This window comes from Apaloderma vittatum, unplaced genomic scaffold (assembly GCF_000703405.1).
Source record: "Apaloderma vittatum isolate BGI_N311 unplaced genomic scaffold, ASM70340v1 scaffold10517, whole genome shotgun sequence".
Taxonomy (NCBI): domain Eukaryota; kingdom Metazoa; phylum Chordata; class Aves; order Trogoniformes; family Trogonidae; genus Apaloderma; species Apaloderma vittatum.
Window position 1 is genome coordinate 12,873 of NW_009724548.1, and position 13,340 is coordinate 26,212.

Here is a 13,340-nt window from a genome sequence, read left to right on the forward strand (position 1 = left end):
GCAGGAAACTGCATTTTGGAGGGCAATGTTTTACCACATGGCTTGTTTCCCCAAGAGGAGTGGTGCTTGGAGGGTGCTCTGCCTCTCCTTGGAAAGATTAGCCAGTCTGGGGAGGGTGTGTAGGCATCAACTGTGGCCTGGATCCCTTTCAACACTCTCCCAGACAACCAGTTGCTGGTGACAAGAATCACTAGTGCTGCTGATGTGGTATTTCTTTTTGTCCTTAAGTGAGATTCAGGACACCTTTGCTGCCACCATCTCCCGCTGTTACTCCAGCAGCATGCGACGCAGCTATACAAAAGGGAGCAGATTCCTTGCATGCTAACCACAGGATTCCTTGAGCCCTTCTTCCTCCCTTCTTTTTTCTTTTGCATCTACTGAGAAGGTTTCTGTGATAAAAAGTAAAGGGGAGCTGACCTCTTCAGTGAAAGGTGAGATAAACTTCCCAGTAGCTCCATGACTCTCAAACCGTGGGCCAGTTGTTGATCACAATATGATGGGGCTGGAAGGTGGGTTTGTGTGTTACTGTTTCTGAAGAAGGTTTTATTTTCTCCAAATATTCTGGATGAATAGTGTGACAGAGTAGAAGAAAATGATCTAGCTGCTCTAACTTTGTTGGTAGGCCAAGGAGAGTGGCTACTCCCATGACCAGTCACAGGATATTGCATGGTCTCACTGATATAACAGCCCTAAGTGGCCTCAGCAGGGATGAGAAAGGGCCCTTTCTCATAACTCTGAACATCTATAAGATTATGATGGTCAAGGGGAAAGAGGGAGGAAAATGATAGAAAGGAAGAATATGCGTCATTAGTATCACTGGGAGGAGGAACCACCATTGGTCATACTGCCTTTAGAAGTTCTCTGCAGCTTACAGACAGATTGAACAAGGCAAATTTCAGTCTCAGAATGCCAATGAATTAAAGAGCGATTTGGGCAACTACTGGTAATACCAGAGTAATTACTTTCCAGAGGAAGGTGAACAGTGAGCTTAGGGTCCAGAAGAGGTTACTGCAGTGACAAAGCTCTTAAAAATCACAGAACCAGTGCAGCTTTGTTTATGAATTTTGCCCAGGCAAAGCTCTCTGGCAAGCAGCTCCCCCTGCCAATTATTTGCAAGTAGAAGAACTGCTTGATGAAGAAGTCATAGATACTCTCTAAATTGCCGTATCTTTGAAATCTTTGACTTGACTGAAGTAGCTGATCAGAGCAGTGTGGTTATATACCGTGGAAGAGGAGACACTGGAGACAGAGGTGGCCGGAGCAGCCTGTCTCCCTGATGAGGCAGGACTGCTCCCCAGGGTGTAAGCCTCCTAATGCTTTGTTTACTCTAAATTTAAACTTTCCAAGTCATGGAGCTTCCATCATTTCCACTAAGATCCTACTTGACAGTGTAATGGTTTGCTCTCAGTGATTCTTTTCCCACTTTGTGTTTTAAACTTTCCCCTTCTTTAATCCCATGACTTTTGGTTATGCATCCTTTTGTATTTCTTCAGCTTAGACCTCCTCTCCCTTTGAAGTTGACCCTGCATGCAGATTAAGTTTCCTACTGTTAGGAAATGTAGGTAATGTTAATTAGGTGATATTTGTGATGCAGCTTTTGTCGGGTCCTTCTATTTGCTGACCACGTTCCTGCTCTTTGTGAATTGCTGTCTCTGGGCTCTTTCAAGGCTCTGCCAGAGATGCTCTGGTGAATCTTGCTGTCGTGTTTTAACAACCCAGCCTGCTGCTGCCTGCCCTGCTGCCCTGCCGGCATTCACTACTCCCGTAGCAGAGCTGGTGAAGGGCAATGTATGCCCAGGTTTCAGCTCGTTATTTCACGCTCTGTGGCGTTAATGTGAGTCACTAAACACGGGCATAATTCCCTCCTGATGACTGCTGTTGAGTGTTGCAAGGTCCATGACAGAGGGATAAGAGACAGCTAGTAGAATACTAAAACCTCCCATAGATCAGTAGTAGAGTACTAAAACCTGCCGTAGATCGGCAGTCAGGATTCAGGGCCTTTGACTTCTCCTGCACAGATCTAATGCAATCCTTTGGGCAAAACTGAAATATTTTCCAGTGGAACAGGCTGGGAAGGTTACTTGATGAAGCCATAGGCAGATAATCTGTATCTCATCAACAGGGATTTCACTTGCTTGTGTAGTTTGTCCTTCCCTGTTGCTGCTCCATGGAAAATCTTTCTCCTTGTCCTTCGGTAATTTGCGTGAATGGACAGAGATGAATGTGCAATCCTCATATAAACAGAAAAAATGACCTGTAAATAAGTTTGCAACTTGAAAGTACTAAGTTTACAGTGTGTTTTAAAGTAATAGCAACATTCAGGGATCTATAAAAGAGTATTGAAGTTCAAATGAAGTGCAACATGTAGCCATTATGAATGCATCATGCTGTGTAGCATTGGATAGAAAATTCACGCTGCCTTATTTGTTGTATTAACTTCTCATTGCAAAACTCATGGAGGTGCACCAATATAAGTGTTTGTGTAACTCCACCATCATGGTTATAGCTGGACTTAATTTGACCTAAAAATGCTCACCTGTATTTTAAAAAATTACTAGTGTCTTCTTGTGTAAAATTTTTAGTACAAATGTGTGCCCACCTTCATCTGGCTGTGCACGGTTCTGATCATGCAGTTTGCTTTCTGAGTTATTCTCCTCAGCAATGTACAATTTGGGCAATTGTTTAGTGGCGTTCCTCTGTGTAATTTCACGCCTGACTGACATGCCCTGCAGTCATCCTTATGTTCTTCTGATGATGGAGGCTGTACAGAGAGCAGCCCTGTGGCAAAGTTCTCACTGAGTTTCACCATTGGCTTCTGTGGATCCAAAGTTTCACCCTAAGTGTGTTGAATCTATGAACTACTGTAAGGGGCTAAGAACTGAGATAACTTTAATTGCCTTGGGTGTTAAGCTCAGTTGTGGTTTATTTTAAGTGTGTAGGGGAAGCACTTCTTGAAGAGTGATTTGAAGAGACAGAACAAAAATGAGTGCACCCTTGGGAATGGCTGAGGACAGCCTTCTTGCAGAGCTCACATCCAGTTCCAGATTTAAAAGGTCGTTATCTAATGAGCACAAGCAATTACTTAGCTAATGAGCACAACAAAATGAGCACAAGAAATGTGTTGCATCTGCAATGCCCACTAGGAAGACATGGTTTTGAGCTTGAGGCTGCCCTTGCTTTAAGACCCGGGTCACGGCAGTGAGATTAATCCAGGGCATAAATCACAGAGGTTAGATTAGTGTTTGTTTTACTTGAAATCACATTTCTTGCTCCTTATCTCCTCTAAATCTTGCAGTTTCTTTGCTCAATCATGAACCAGAGAATGGAATGGGTTTAAACAGCCGCAGCTTCCCTCCTGAGCACTGGCTGTCAGCCCTCAGGCTTGATTTACCACTGGAACGCAATTATGAAACGGCACAATGCAATTAATGTGTCTTCCCTCCCCTTTCATGCCAGACAGGAATTCCTCCTCCACCTTCCTTGGTTGGGTTAATTTTTATAAAGTAATCTAATCCAAGGTGACTTTATTTTCCGCTGGATCTACCAGATCTACCAGGGATGTACCAGGTGGCAATGGATAAACAGCTGATTATATATCCCGGTTAGGGAGGTTTCTGTGTGCCTACTACTATTTCTGTGCAAGTTCAGATTGTTTGTGGGCCTTTTTTTGTTTTGTTTTGTGGTTGTGTTTTCCCACTTTTACAGCTGACAGTGACAGCCAGAAAAACAAGTCAAATGTAGAGTCAATTGCTTAATTTTTTCCAGCCATTAAGCAAAAGATGTATGAGGTCAGGACATTCTCTCACTACCAGGTAAAGTCTTCCCAGTGATGATCTAGCTAATCGTCTGCAAGTACTTCAGAAACAACATCTGACATCTGCCTGATACTGCCTAGAAGTATGATTTTTTAGAGTAAGACCAGAAAGCTAAGGTCTTGGTTTGCAAGGACCCTATAAACACCACATACACTGGCCCCATGGGGGAAACCTACATGTGCAGAATCATCTTGTCGCTCATAATTCTGTAGCATCACTGTGTTGCTCAGTGTTTAAGAAGGTGCTGGTCTGTAGCACATACTGATTAAAACAGTGTGGAAAATTTCTGTGTATGCAAGGATAGGTAAAAATTCTATATGCAAGTTTTTAAGTTAATGTTAGGGCTACTGTAACATCTTTGTTCTTTATTTTTAATCAAGTGCAGTCAACCATCGCTTATTTTCTTTGCATTTTTTCTGATGTATTTCACTGCATATTGAACGCATTTTTTCTTTTACTCTTTATGGATGTGTTTCATTATGCCTAAAACTTTACTCAAACAGCCTGTAGGAAATCAGAAATCTTCATTTATTTTTACATTTTCAGGAAATTTCTTGCCCTTCAGAGGGAGGTACAGTGGAATTACATGAATGAAAGGGAAATATTGATTTCACTCCCCTCGTGAAATAACTTCTCAGAGTCATGGCTATTATCAAATTAAGCTGAAACTAGCTGAACAGTAAAACCAAGTAACAAAAGGCATATTCAGCCTCAAAACTACTTCCCATTTTCTATGGTCTCACAATAGCATGGATGGCTTTTGCTCCTTAATTTAGGTACAAACTTTTCTCTGGGGCTCTGTGTTACTTTTCATACTGCAGGAAGTAAACTCAGAAGGTTTTGGTTATGTGCAACGCACGGAGTAAGCAAGGGCTGCCAAAAGTTAGAGCAGAGCTTAGAGACGAAGAGTTAGAGACGAAGAGGAGGCTGAGGGGAGATCTCATCATGCTCTATAATTACTTGAAAGGACATTGTAGAGAGGTTGGTGCTGGTCTCTTCTCACAGGTAATTAGGGACAGAACCAGGGGGAATGGTTGCAAGTTGCAACAGGGCAGGTTTAGGCTGGACATGAGGAAGAAATTCTTCACAGAAAGAGTGGTCAGACACTGGAACAGACTGCCTAGGGAGGTGGTTGAGTCGCCATCTCTGGATGTGTTCAAGTGTCGCTTAGATGTGGTGTTGGGTGATGTGGTTTAGGGGTGAAGTTGTAGTGTAGGGTTAATGGTTGGACTCGATGATCCCAAGGGTCTTTTCCAACCTGAATTGTTCTATGATCCTATGATCCTAAAGTGGCAATATGTGAAGGCTGCCCATGTTGATCTTCCTCTGAGGTTGGTAAGGAATTGCCTTTGCTGCTGGTGCTGAGCCAAAGGAGAGCTGAAAAAGTGCTGCTTAGACATCGAAGCTGAGGTTTTCAAAGAGGCTTCTTGTTGGCCTAACTCAGTCTCTGCTGAAACCTGAGGTGATTTCCTCACTGGTTTTAGCATCACCTATTATGCAATGCTGAAGGTCTTTGAAAATCCCAAACCATGAACAGGTTGGTTGACTAAAGTCCCTGATCTGCTGCCTTTGAGAGGTGAAAGCTTCCCTTTGTGGGAAACAGAAAATTTGGTGTGCTGCTGCTTTCCCTTTGCTCCTTCTTAGCACGGCTTGGGTGTAAACACAGCCATGGCTGCCCAGTACCAACAAATCCTTTCAGGTCACTTGGAGAGGATTTTTCTCCCTATGTGAAGCACTCAGGAGTTCCAGTTGTTTTTTTGCCTTTTGAGATCAAAAGAGGTATCTGTGTAGAGGCCTTGCTTAAATTCCTTTGCAACTCATTGGATTTTGCATTAAATTAGATTTCACATGCTGAGTGAGCAGTCAACCCTTAGGAGCCTAGAGAAAAGAATACTCTGTTTCTATGCATTTTAATGTCATGGTCAAGTTGGGGCTAACGCTCCCAGGCACCTCCTTCAGTGTTCACCTTTCAGCCTCTCCATCCTAAGCCCTGTATTTTTAAACATGTTGCCTGCATTTTATTACCTTTGTAAGTGGAAAACAACAGCATATGTTCTCTGCTTGCTAGAAAATGCCTGAATTGTCTTGGTTTGAACTTTAAAATAAAGGTCAGACTTGAGGCAGGCATGAATTGTAGCATGTGTCAGCCCAAAAGGTGAAAGCTTTAGGAAGTTATGAGCAAATGAGGCAGTTTCAGATTTCACTAGGGGCTGGAGCAGCTGTTATTCCTGTTGTTCAGAGAGTGACATTCAGAGTTATAATGCTAAAGAATATATATATATATTATGTTCGGGGAGAACTCAAACGTAGAGAGTAGTCACTGAGGTAGTGAGAAAAGTGTTTTGGGTGGTGCGGGATAGAGCAGGGTCAGCCTTTATGTTAATGGCACAAGGGTGAGATTGTGGGAAATCCCAAGTATCAAGGTGGATGTAAGAAAAGGGAACAGGGAGAAGACAAAAGAGACCAGAGGAGTCTAGGGGAGTTTCTGAGGGTTTTCCAGCATCTCCTTGCAAGTGAAAATTAATTGTTTTGGGACAGGAATTCACAGCTCTTTATTGCAGGGACTCAGTGAGGCTGGTGGATTACCTTGTTCTGTGGTCTCAGAATGCTCTGGTTGGTTCATACGTGTCAGGCAAACATGGTAATTTTAGCGCTTTAGGGGCTCTACAGGACTACATAAATACCGCCTAAGCCATCCAGCTGAATTTAAAACTTAATTACTTCCCCACTTAATAATATTCTCTCCCCCAACTACTGCATTAGAGGATCCTGGGGTTAAGAGAAATCGTTAATCTTCCTTAATGAAGCTATTTTCTAGCAGGAGACAGAATGTCTTGCCCCTGTGGATTCTGAGATGGAGTTTTTATGAGTGTTATGAATGGGGAAGTGGGGAGCAAGCAGTAGAGGAAAAACAGTGTAGAAAAGGGAATAGGACCCAAAATGCTGGCAGTGGGAGCACCCTCCGACTCGCAGGCCCCTGCTGGGTTTAGCTAAAAGGAACACGATAGTCATGGGGAAGAGGCACGAGCCCTATTAAAAGCTGGATAAGTTGACTGCATAAGTGTTCCCACCACAACTACTAATTATTGGAATACCAGCAATTGCCAAAGCTTTTGCATAACTGAGAGGAGCTCTCTTGAAAGCTGTGGTTGAAATTGTGCATCTCCAGAGAAATCTAAAGCAGAATGGCAGTGGCAGAGTTTGGTTCTCTGCTGTTACGTGCCAAGGCTGATCCATGTCCTCAAAGCTGCTTCTCCTGAGACAGTCTTGCCTTATATTATGATTAAATTGCATGCAAATGTGGCAAAATCTCTGTGAGTGACCCGATGTAAATCGCTCCTTTTGCATGCATGAAAGGGAAGGAAATCATGGTCCCTGAAACAGTGCAAGGTTAAATCCTCCCCTAGTCCATGGCTTCTGGGGTACCCACTGCACTGAGCACCATTGCCTGCCTTGTTCCGGGGCTGACTGGGGAGGCAAGGATGACCTTGCCATTCTCCAGCTTGCCTCCATTTGTCGTTCCCTTTGGTGGAGATACTGAAGTGCTTTTGCTTCTCTGTTTATTGTGTTCATCCCTCACTGCAGAAGATGCTGGACGAGTGCCAGGACAGGCGGAGCTGCCAGTTTCTCGTCAATAGCCGGCTGTTTGGCTCTGATCCGTGCCCTGGAACTGGCAAGTACCTCATCGTGTGGTACAAGTGCAGGCCAAGTAAGTATCTATCAAATCTGTTTGTGACACCGATATGCTTTCGTACTTAATATTTGCCAGAGAGGCCTCCTAGGACTTTTTTGTTCCCTTGCACCTTTATTTTTAGTGTAATATAACCCCCCTGGATGCGCAGCGTTTCCCCTCTCCCCTTGCTTGCTGCCTTGCTGGGATGCTGCGGCTCCAGCTCCTTCCTCCTTGCTGGCAGTCCGAGCTACAGATTGTTTTCACAAGTGCCAGCAAAAGCCTTTGCCAACGCTGAGCTCACAGTCTCGGCAGTGGCTGGGCTGCTCCCGCTCCTGCCTGCAGTCGCTCTTCTGTGCCGGCAAGTCAGTGGCATTTGTGCCCTCTCCTCTTGCCCATCCAGAGGGTTTGTCTGCCTGGGCAAAGACTTCAGGCATGGGTACTTAAAGCAGGTGCAATGGGAAGCTCACCTGCCCACGCTGTGCCACAAGCCAGATTTTAATTGCTCCCAGGTCAGGCTGGGAAATGTTAACCTGTGTTTTGTGTGATCTCATTAGCTGCGTTTAACTTAAAAGGGGCCTGCGCCTGGGTACTGGCAGTGCAATGATGCGTGCTGCAGAGGAATGAGCCTGGTGTGGCTTTGGCCCAGGACACCCTCTTGGCCAATTTCTCGTCCCACTGGGGGAGCTGACACTGCCTGAGTACAGTTTTCCTAATGGTGTTTTGGAAACAGGCACGTCAGTTTGGAGATGGATAGGGTTTGATGATGGCCAAACTGTGCCAAGAGTTGGCGACAGATGAGGGGAGACCTCATCGCTCTCTACAACTACCTGAAGGGAGGTTGTAGAGAAGCGGGAATTGGTCTATTCTCCCTAGTGGAGAGTGATAGGACGAGGGTAAATGGATTTAAATTGCGTCAAGGGAGGTTCAGCTTGGATATTGGGAAGAATTTCTTTGCTGAAAGGGTTGTCAGGCATTGGAAGAGGCTGCCCAGGGAGGTGGTTGAGTCACCGCCCCTGGAGGTGTTTAAGAGACAGGTGGATGTTTCATTGGGGGAATCATTTAGTAGGTTGATAGGGCTGGGACAAAGGTTGGACTCGATGATCTTCTAGGTCTCTTCCAGCAGATACGATTCTATGATTCTGATTTCAGTTGGAGACCAGGACTTGACTCTATTTGAATGAACAGTCTGAACATGGCATTTCAGACCAGCCTATGCCCCAGCTTTTTAGATGGCATAACTAACATACTTCCAGCATTACATAAGCAAAATTTTTGGAGAAGAAGTATACATAAAAAAAGAAAGTTTGCACAGGAAAGGAAAACATATTTGATTTCAGAAAAAGTTTGAAACAAAAGCAGAAACATATATACTCTGTCAGCAGCACAAAAAGCTTTTTGCCCTAGCACGTAGAGGCCTGTGCAAATGAAGTGAAGGGATCTGGCAAGATCTGTGAGGAATTCAAACAAAAAGCAGGTAACAAAGCACCTGCATCTGTTGTGGGGTTTTCGTGAGTGATCGTAACGTCACTTGTTGGGTGAGAAATGCATCTCCAAGAGCAGGGTGATTAGGAGGCTGTTCTAACAAGTCCTCTTGAACCTGCAGTTTTTGTATCAAAGCTTGCTTGGAAAATCTGGCTATTGAGGCCTGTGCTGAACTTTAGGATCCCATCTGTGCATAAATATTTATGGCTTGGCATTCTTTACTGATTACAGATACAGTAGAGAAGGAGTTTGCATGAGTACAGGGTAGGTGATTTTCCTGAAAGAGCAAGGGAAGCTGCTTGAAAACATTTCCTCAAGCAATTTTTCAGGCAGCTCCAATTTTGCAGGGTGAAACAAGGTAACCTGACACAAGTTATTGTTTCTTAGTCACTGGGCAAACTTTTAAGCAGAACTCACTGGATTAATAACAAGATTAGAAATATGTGAGGATTAGTTTTGCACAGAGATACCAGGAATCGGTCAGCCTGTCCTTGATGATTCAAAAATGTTATTTTTGAGTATCGCGAGCAGAATCTAGTGCTTGTGTAAGTTCGATAAGCCTTTCCACCTTTCTATAGGGAGAAGGTTAGTGAGAGAACTGGCATTAGATGGAACCATAGAATGCAAAATACAGGACCACGAGATATTTTGATGGGCTTTACCCATTGAGTATGTGAGGATTGTCTATGAGGTATAAATGAATTTGTGTTTAAAAGCTGATCCCAAAAGTTGTGGTCCTACGAAGTGTTGACCTGCTTCAGAAAGCCTGAACATGCATAATTGTAATCAAAGAGCACCAGAGAGTCCATGTCGAGAGCTCATTGCCTGGCACGTGGTTTGATCCATAACTTATCAAAAGACAAAGGCAGTTTTTAGGGTTCTGTTCCTGAATTTGTCCTTAACAGTAGACATGCTGCTGAGGTATGTGCCTCAGTTGAGTGCCTACTTAGGTGTAATGAATGTAGTTGTCCTGTATGCAGGTATCAGAGGTACTTAGGGAAGTGGCCTGCAGAGTTTAGATGGAACATCTTTAACATAAAATAAGGATGCTCAAGTCCTCCCACTCTCTGATGCTGGAACCTCAGAAGGCCCTTGAGCAGAGGGAGTTATCTAAAATGAAATATTTCCTTGAAAGAAAGCAAAACTGAAGTCAGTGGCATTTACTTGTACCATTGCTGAAGAATTACTAGATGGTGCACTCATTCCCTCTAGCCACTGTCACTGCAGTTATGCCTCTCTGACATTATGTTGCGTTTGAAATCTAGTGGTTTCGAAGCTCACTGGCTGTATGGGGTTCATTCACAAGGCAAGGTGCTATTTTGGGTTCTCCTGGGCAGAATTTCAGGGAGATGGAGGACAGTAAATCATGCTGGAACTGAAAGCCCCAGGTTTTCCGAATAATGAGGCTCCAGGGAGCAGGACAACTCGGAGGATCTCAACTGTACTAAGCGCTCTGAGATTGCTTATGCTGGAAGTAGGGAAGGCTCCTGCAGGGATTTGGCCCTCAGTTGTTGTGATTCACCTTTTCTAGAAAATCAAAGAAATAGTTCAGAGCAGTGCTCTCATAACTAGAAACAGTGAGAAATTCAATGGTTTTTGTGTTTTTCGGGAAGTCGTCTGCTAAACACGGTGCCCTCTGATCCAATGGATGGATCTGGGGTATAGAGGACACGCATCCTCTAGGACTCAGATATGTGTATGGGACTGCTCTTACATGCCAGGTCTTTGGAAGTCCTGAGTATTCTCTGTGTCTGTAAATATATAAATCCACTATAGTATAGGATGTTTAAAGAGATGTGTAATAATGAATAAAATGCTCTATTCTGTCTCAATTTAGGACAAGTGAGACTTATTTATTGCTGCTATGTGATGTGAGGGCCAAGGTTCATGAAATCTATAGAGGCTTGGCTTTTTCTTTTTCCTCTTTTTTTTTTTTTTTTTTTTTTTCCCTATAGCATGCGGGCCTTAGTTCCTAATATACACCAGCCTTTGGGAAGAAAGATGTTCAAAAGCACAGCAGAGGTCTCAGTAGATCACAGCTATGGCTTGTGCTTCCAAACTTGGAGGAGTCCCTGCCAATCATCTTGCTATCTGCAGTCTCAGTCTCCCAGAGGGTCCCTACAGGTCAAGGTTGGGACATCTTGCTGTGGAAGTGAAACCTGAAGTTGTTCCCTGCTAATGTAGATGTAGTCTGCTATGTAGCACCGGCTGGGGATGGTTTCCAGTGAGAAGTGGCAACCCTATTTTAGAGGCTAAAAAAGGTGATGAAAATGGCTGTGGGCTGTGACAGTGCCAGAGAACAGGCACATTTAATTGATCAGGACCGATGTCACCTAAGACCCACACCCAAAGCATGCTGAAGCCTAAGATCAAGCCTTGAACACACAGAGGACTTCAATCTCTGGGGTACCTTTGAGGGCCATTAAAAAATTGCACACAAATCCAATTATTTCTCAGGTAACATGCTGATTTGATTTAGACCTATTAAGTGCAATTACCAGGTAGGCTGCAGGAACATATAATTAGAGGGAATTGACATACTATTTAATTGGTCTAACATGAATTCCCTCTAACTGAAATCTGGATTCACCAACATTATTCAAACAATTCAGTGCTTGTTCATCCGCCTCACTTCAGAGGCAGAGAACCATGTAAGATCATGTGTTATTGTAAGCTGGAAGATATTTGCTCTGTGTGCCAGGTTTTCCAGAAGGTCTACGTGGTCTAATTCCAACTGGGAACGGGATCTGTGGGGTTGCCCAAGTTATGCTGAAGAAATAACTTCACCTCTCTACATCCCAGCAATACCACTGCAGCTCGTTTTACCGGGCTTGGTCACTACTCTGGGCTGTTGTACAAGCAGGGATTGATCTGTCCCTGCACAGCATCTGTTTGGCTTTTTGGTTGTTTGGTCATGTTTTTGGCTTTGCTATTTCAGAAGTGCCAATGTTTCTGAACAAAACAGGGATGTAAGTGCTTGCCTTTCTTTGCAAAGGGTTTTCTTGGGATGAGATATGTTGTCTGAGTGGCCACGTGCTGGCAGCGGTGTTGGAAAAGGAGAGGGCTCCTACCCTGCTTGTGTGGCTTTCCCCAAGTCCTCCATGCCTTTTTTTCCCTTGTTCCCTCTTCTGCTGTTGCCACTCTGTCCTGGATGCACTGTCCCCTTCTCAGCTCTGAGTAGGCTAAGCTGCAGCCTGCTATAATGGTATAATGGTATAGTGATATTTTTCCTCTTTCTTATTGGGCAGTTGCTGCTTTTGCTTATTATTTCAAGAACTCTGGGAAAGATAATCTCCATCCAGTGTGGTTTTTTTTTTAACCACTCTTATTTTTATTTCATTTTGAAATGCTGTGAAGGGCAGCTGGGTGTGATAATTGGAGGCTGGTGGGTGTTAAGTCTCCTTATATTAATCATCCCAGCAATATAACAAAGTGTAAATTCAAAATTTGCTGCTCTCCCTTCTATTCACAAGTGTAAACCTAAAGACTTTGAAGTTTCAGAAAGCCTAGATTGTGACCTGGGCTCCAATTGCAGCTCAAATCCTTCTGTAACAATACAAACCCATATTTGTGAAAGGGGCATCAACGCTCTGAGAAGAGCATCTGGGAAGAAAACTTGCATTTCTTGGCAAAGGGTGAAGTGCCAAAAGTTTGTGGGGGGGTGGGAGGAGGGAAGGGGGTGGGAAGGGGGTGTGGGAAGTCACTTTATTCTAGCTCGGAACCTGTAGCTTTGATTTATGGGAAAACTTTTGTGCTGAGAATTGACCTGGACTCATGTTTTGAAGAGAGCAGCCAGTCTTTCTCTCCACCATAGATTTTATTCTAATCTAAGAGGCCCGGTTAATTCTTGTCAAATATCAATGACTTTTTTCAAACATGGGAATGCCTATCCTCATGTTCTTGCCAAAATCTTACTCAGGCAACTTTATTTTTCTTAACGGCCCTAGGCAATCTTAATTATCAAGCAACCAAATTTTAAACTCAGTTAGGAAATAATTCTGATTAGATACTCTTCTGATAAAAATGTCGTCATCGAATTTCCGCTCTCTATCACATAGTTATGGAGCTGCCATGCTGTGTCCCAGGAGTGTCTGCCTTTGGTGAGGATTTGTGATTTTGTTTTTTGCCAGTGGTACTTCAAATCCTGCACAAACAGCAGAATACCACTACTTGTGGCAGAACATTTCCAGCTGTCAAACAACTGTATGAATCCTCCTACGTGTTGGTGGTTCCCAGCTGCTGTCTCTTGGGGAGCTGGTTAGGTCTGCTCATCAGTTTTCAGTGGGATTGGATGAAAAGTATGGAAAGGAAATTTTGGAAGGACCACCTAGGTTTACAGTGAATGCATTTTTTTCACCTTTTAATTTCCC

General features: G+C 43.7%; 1 protein-coding gene across 1 annotated transcript in view; it reads left to right on the top strand.

The window, feature by feature from the left end:
• LOC104276289 (protein eva-1 homolog C-like) overlaps positions 1-13,340 on the top strand; it is a 45,518-nt gene that overhangs the window by 3,687 nt on the left and 28,491 nt on the right. Inside the window, exon 2 of the mRNA XM_009872546.1 lies at positions 7,401-7,524. Coding sequence (XP_009870848.1) covers positions 7,401-7,524 — 124 coding nt within the window. The remainder of the gene's footprint in view (positions 1-7,400; positions 7,525-13,340) is intronic.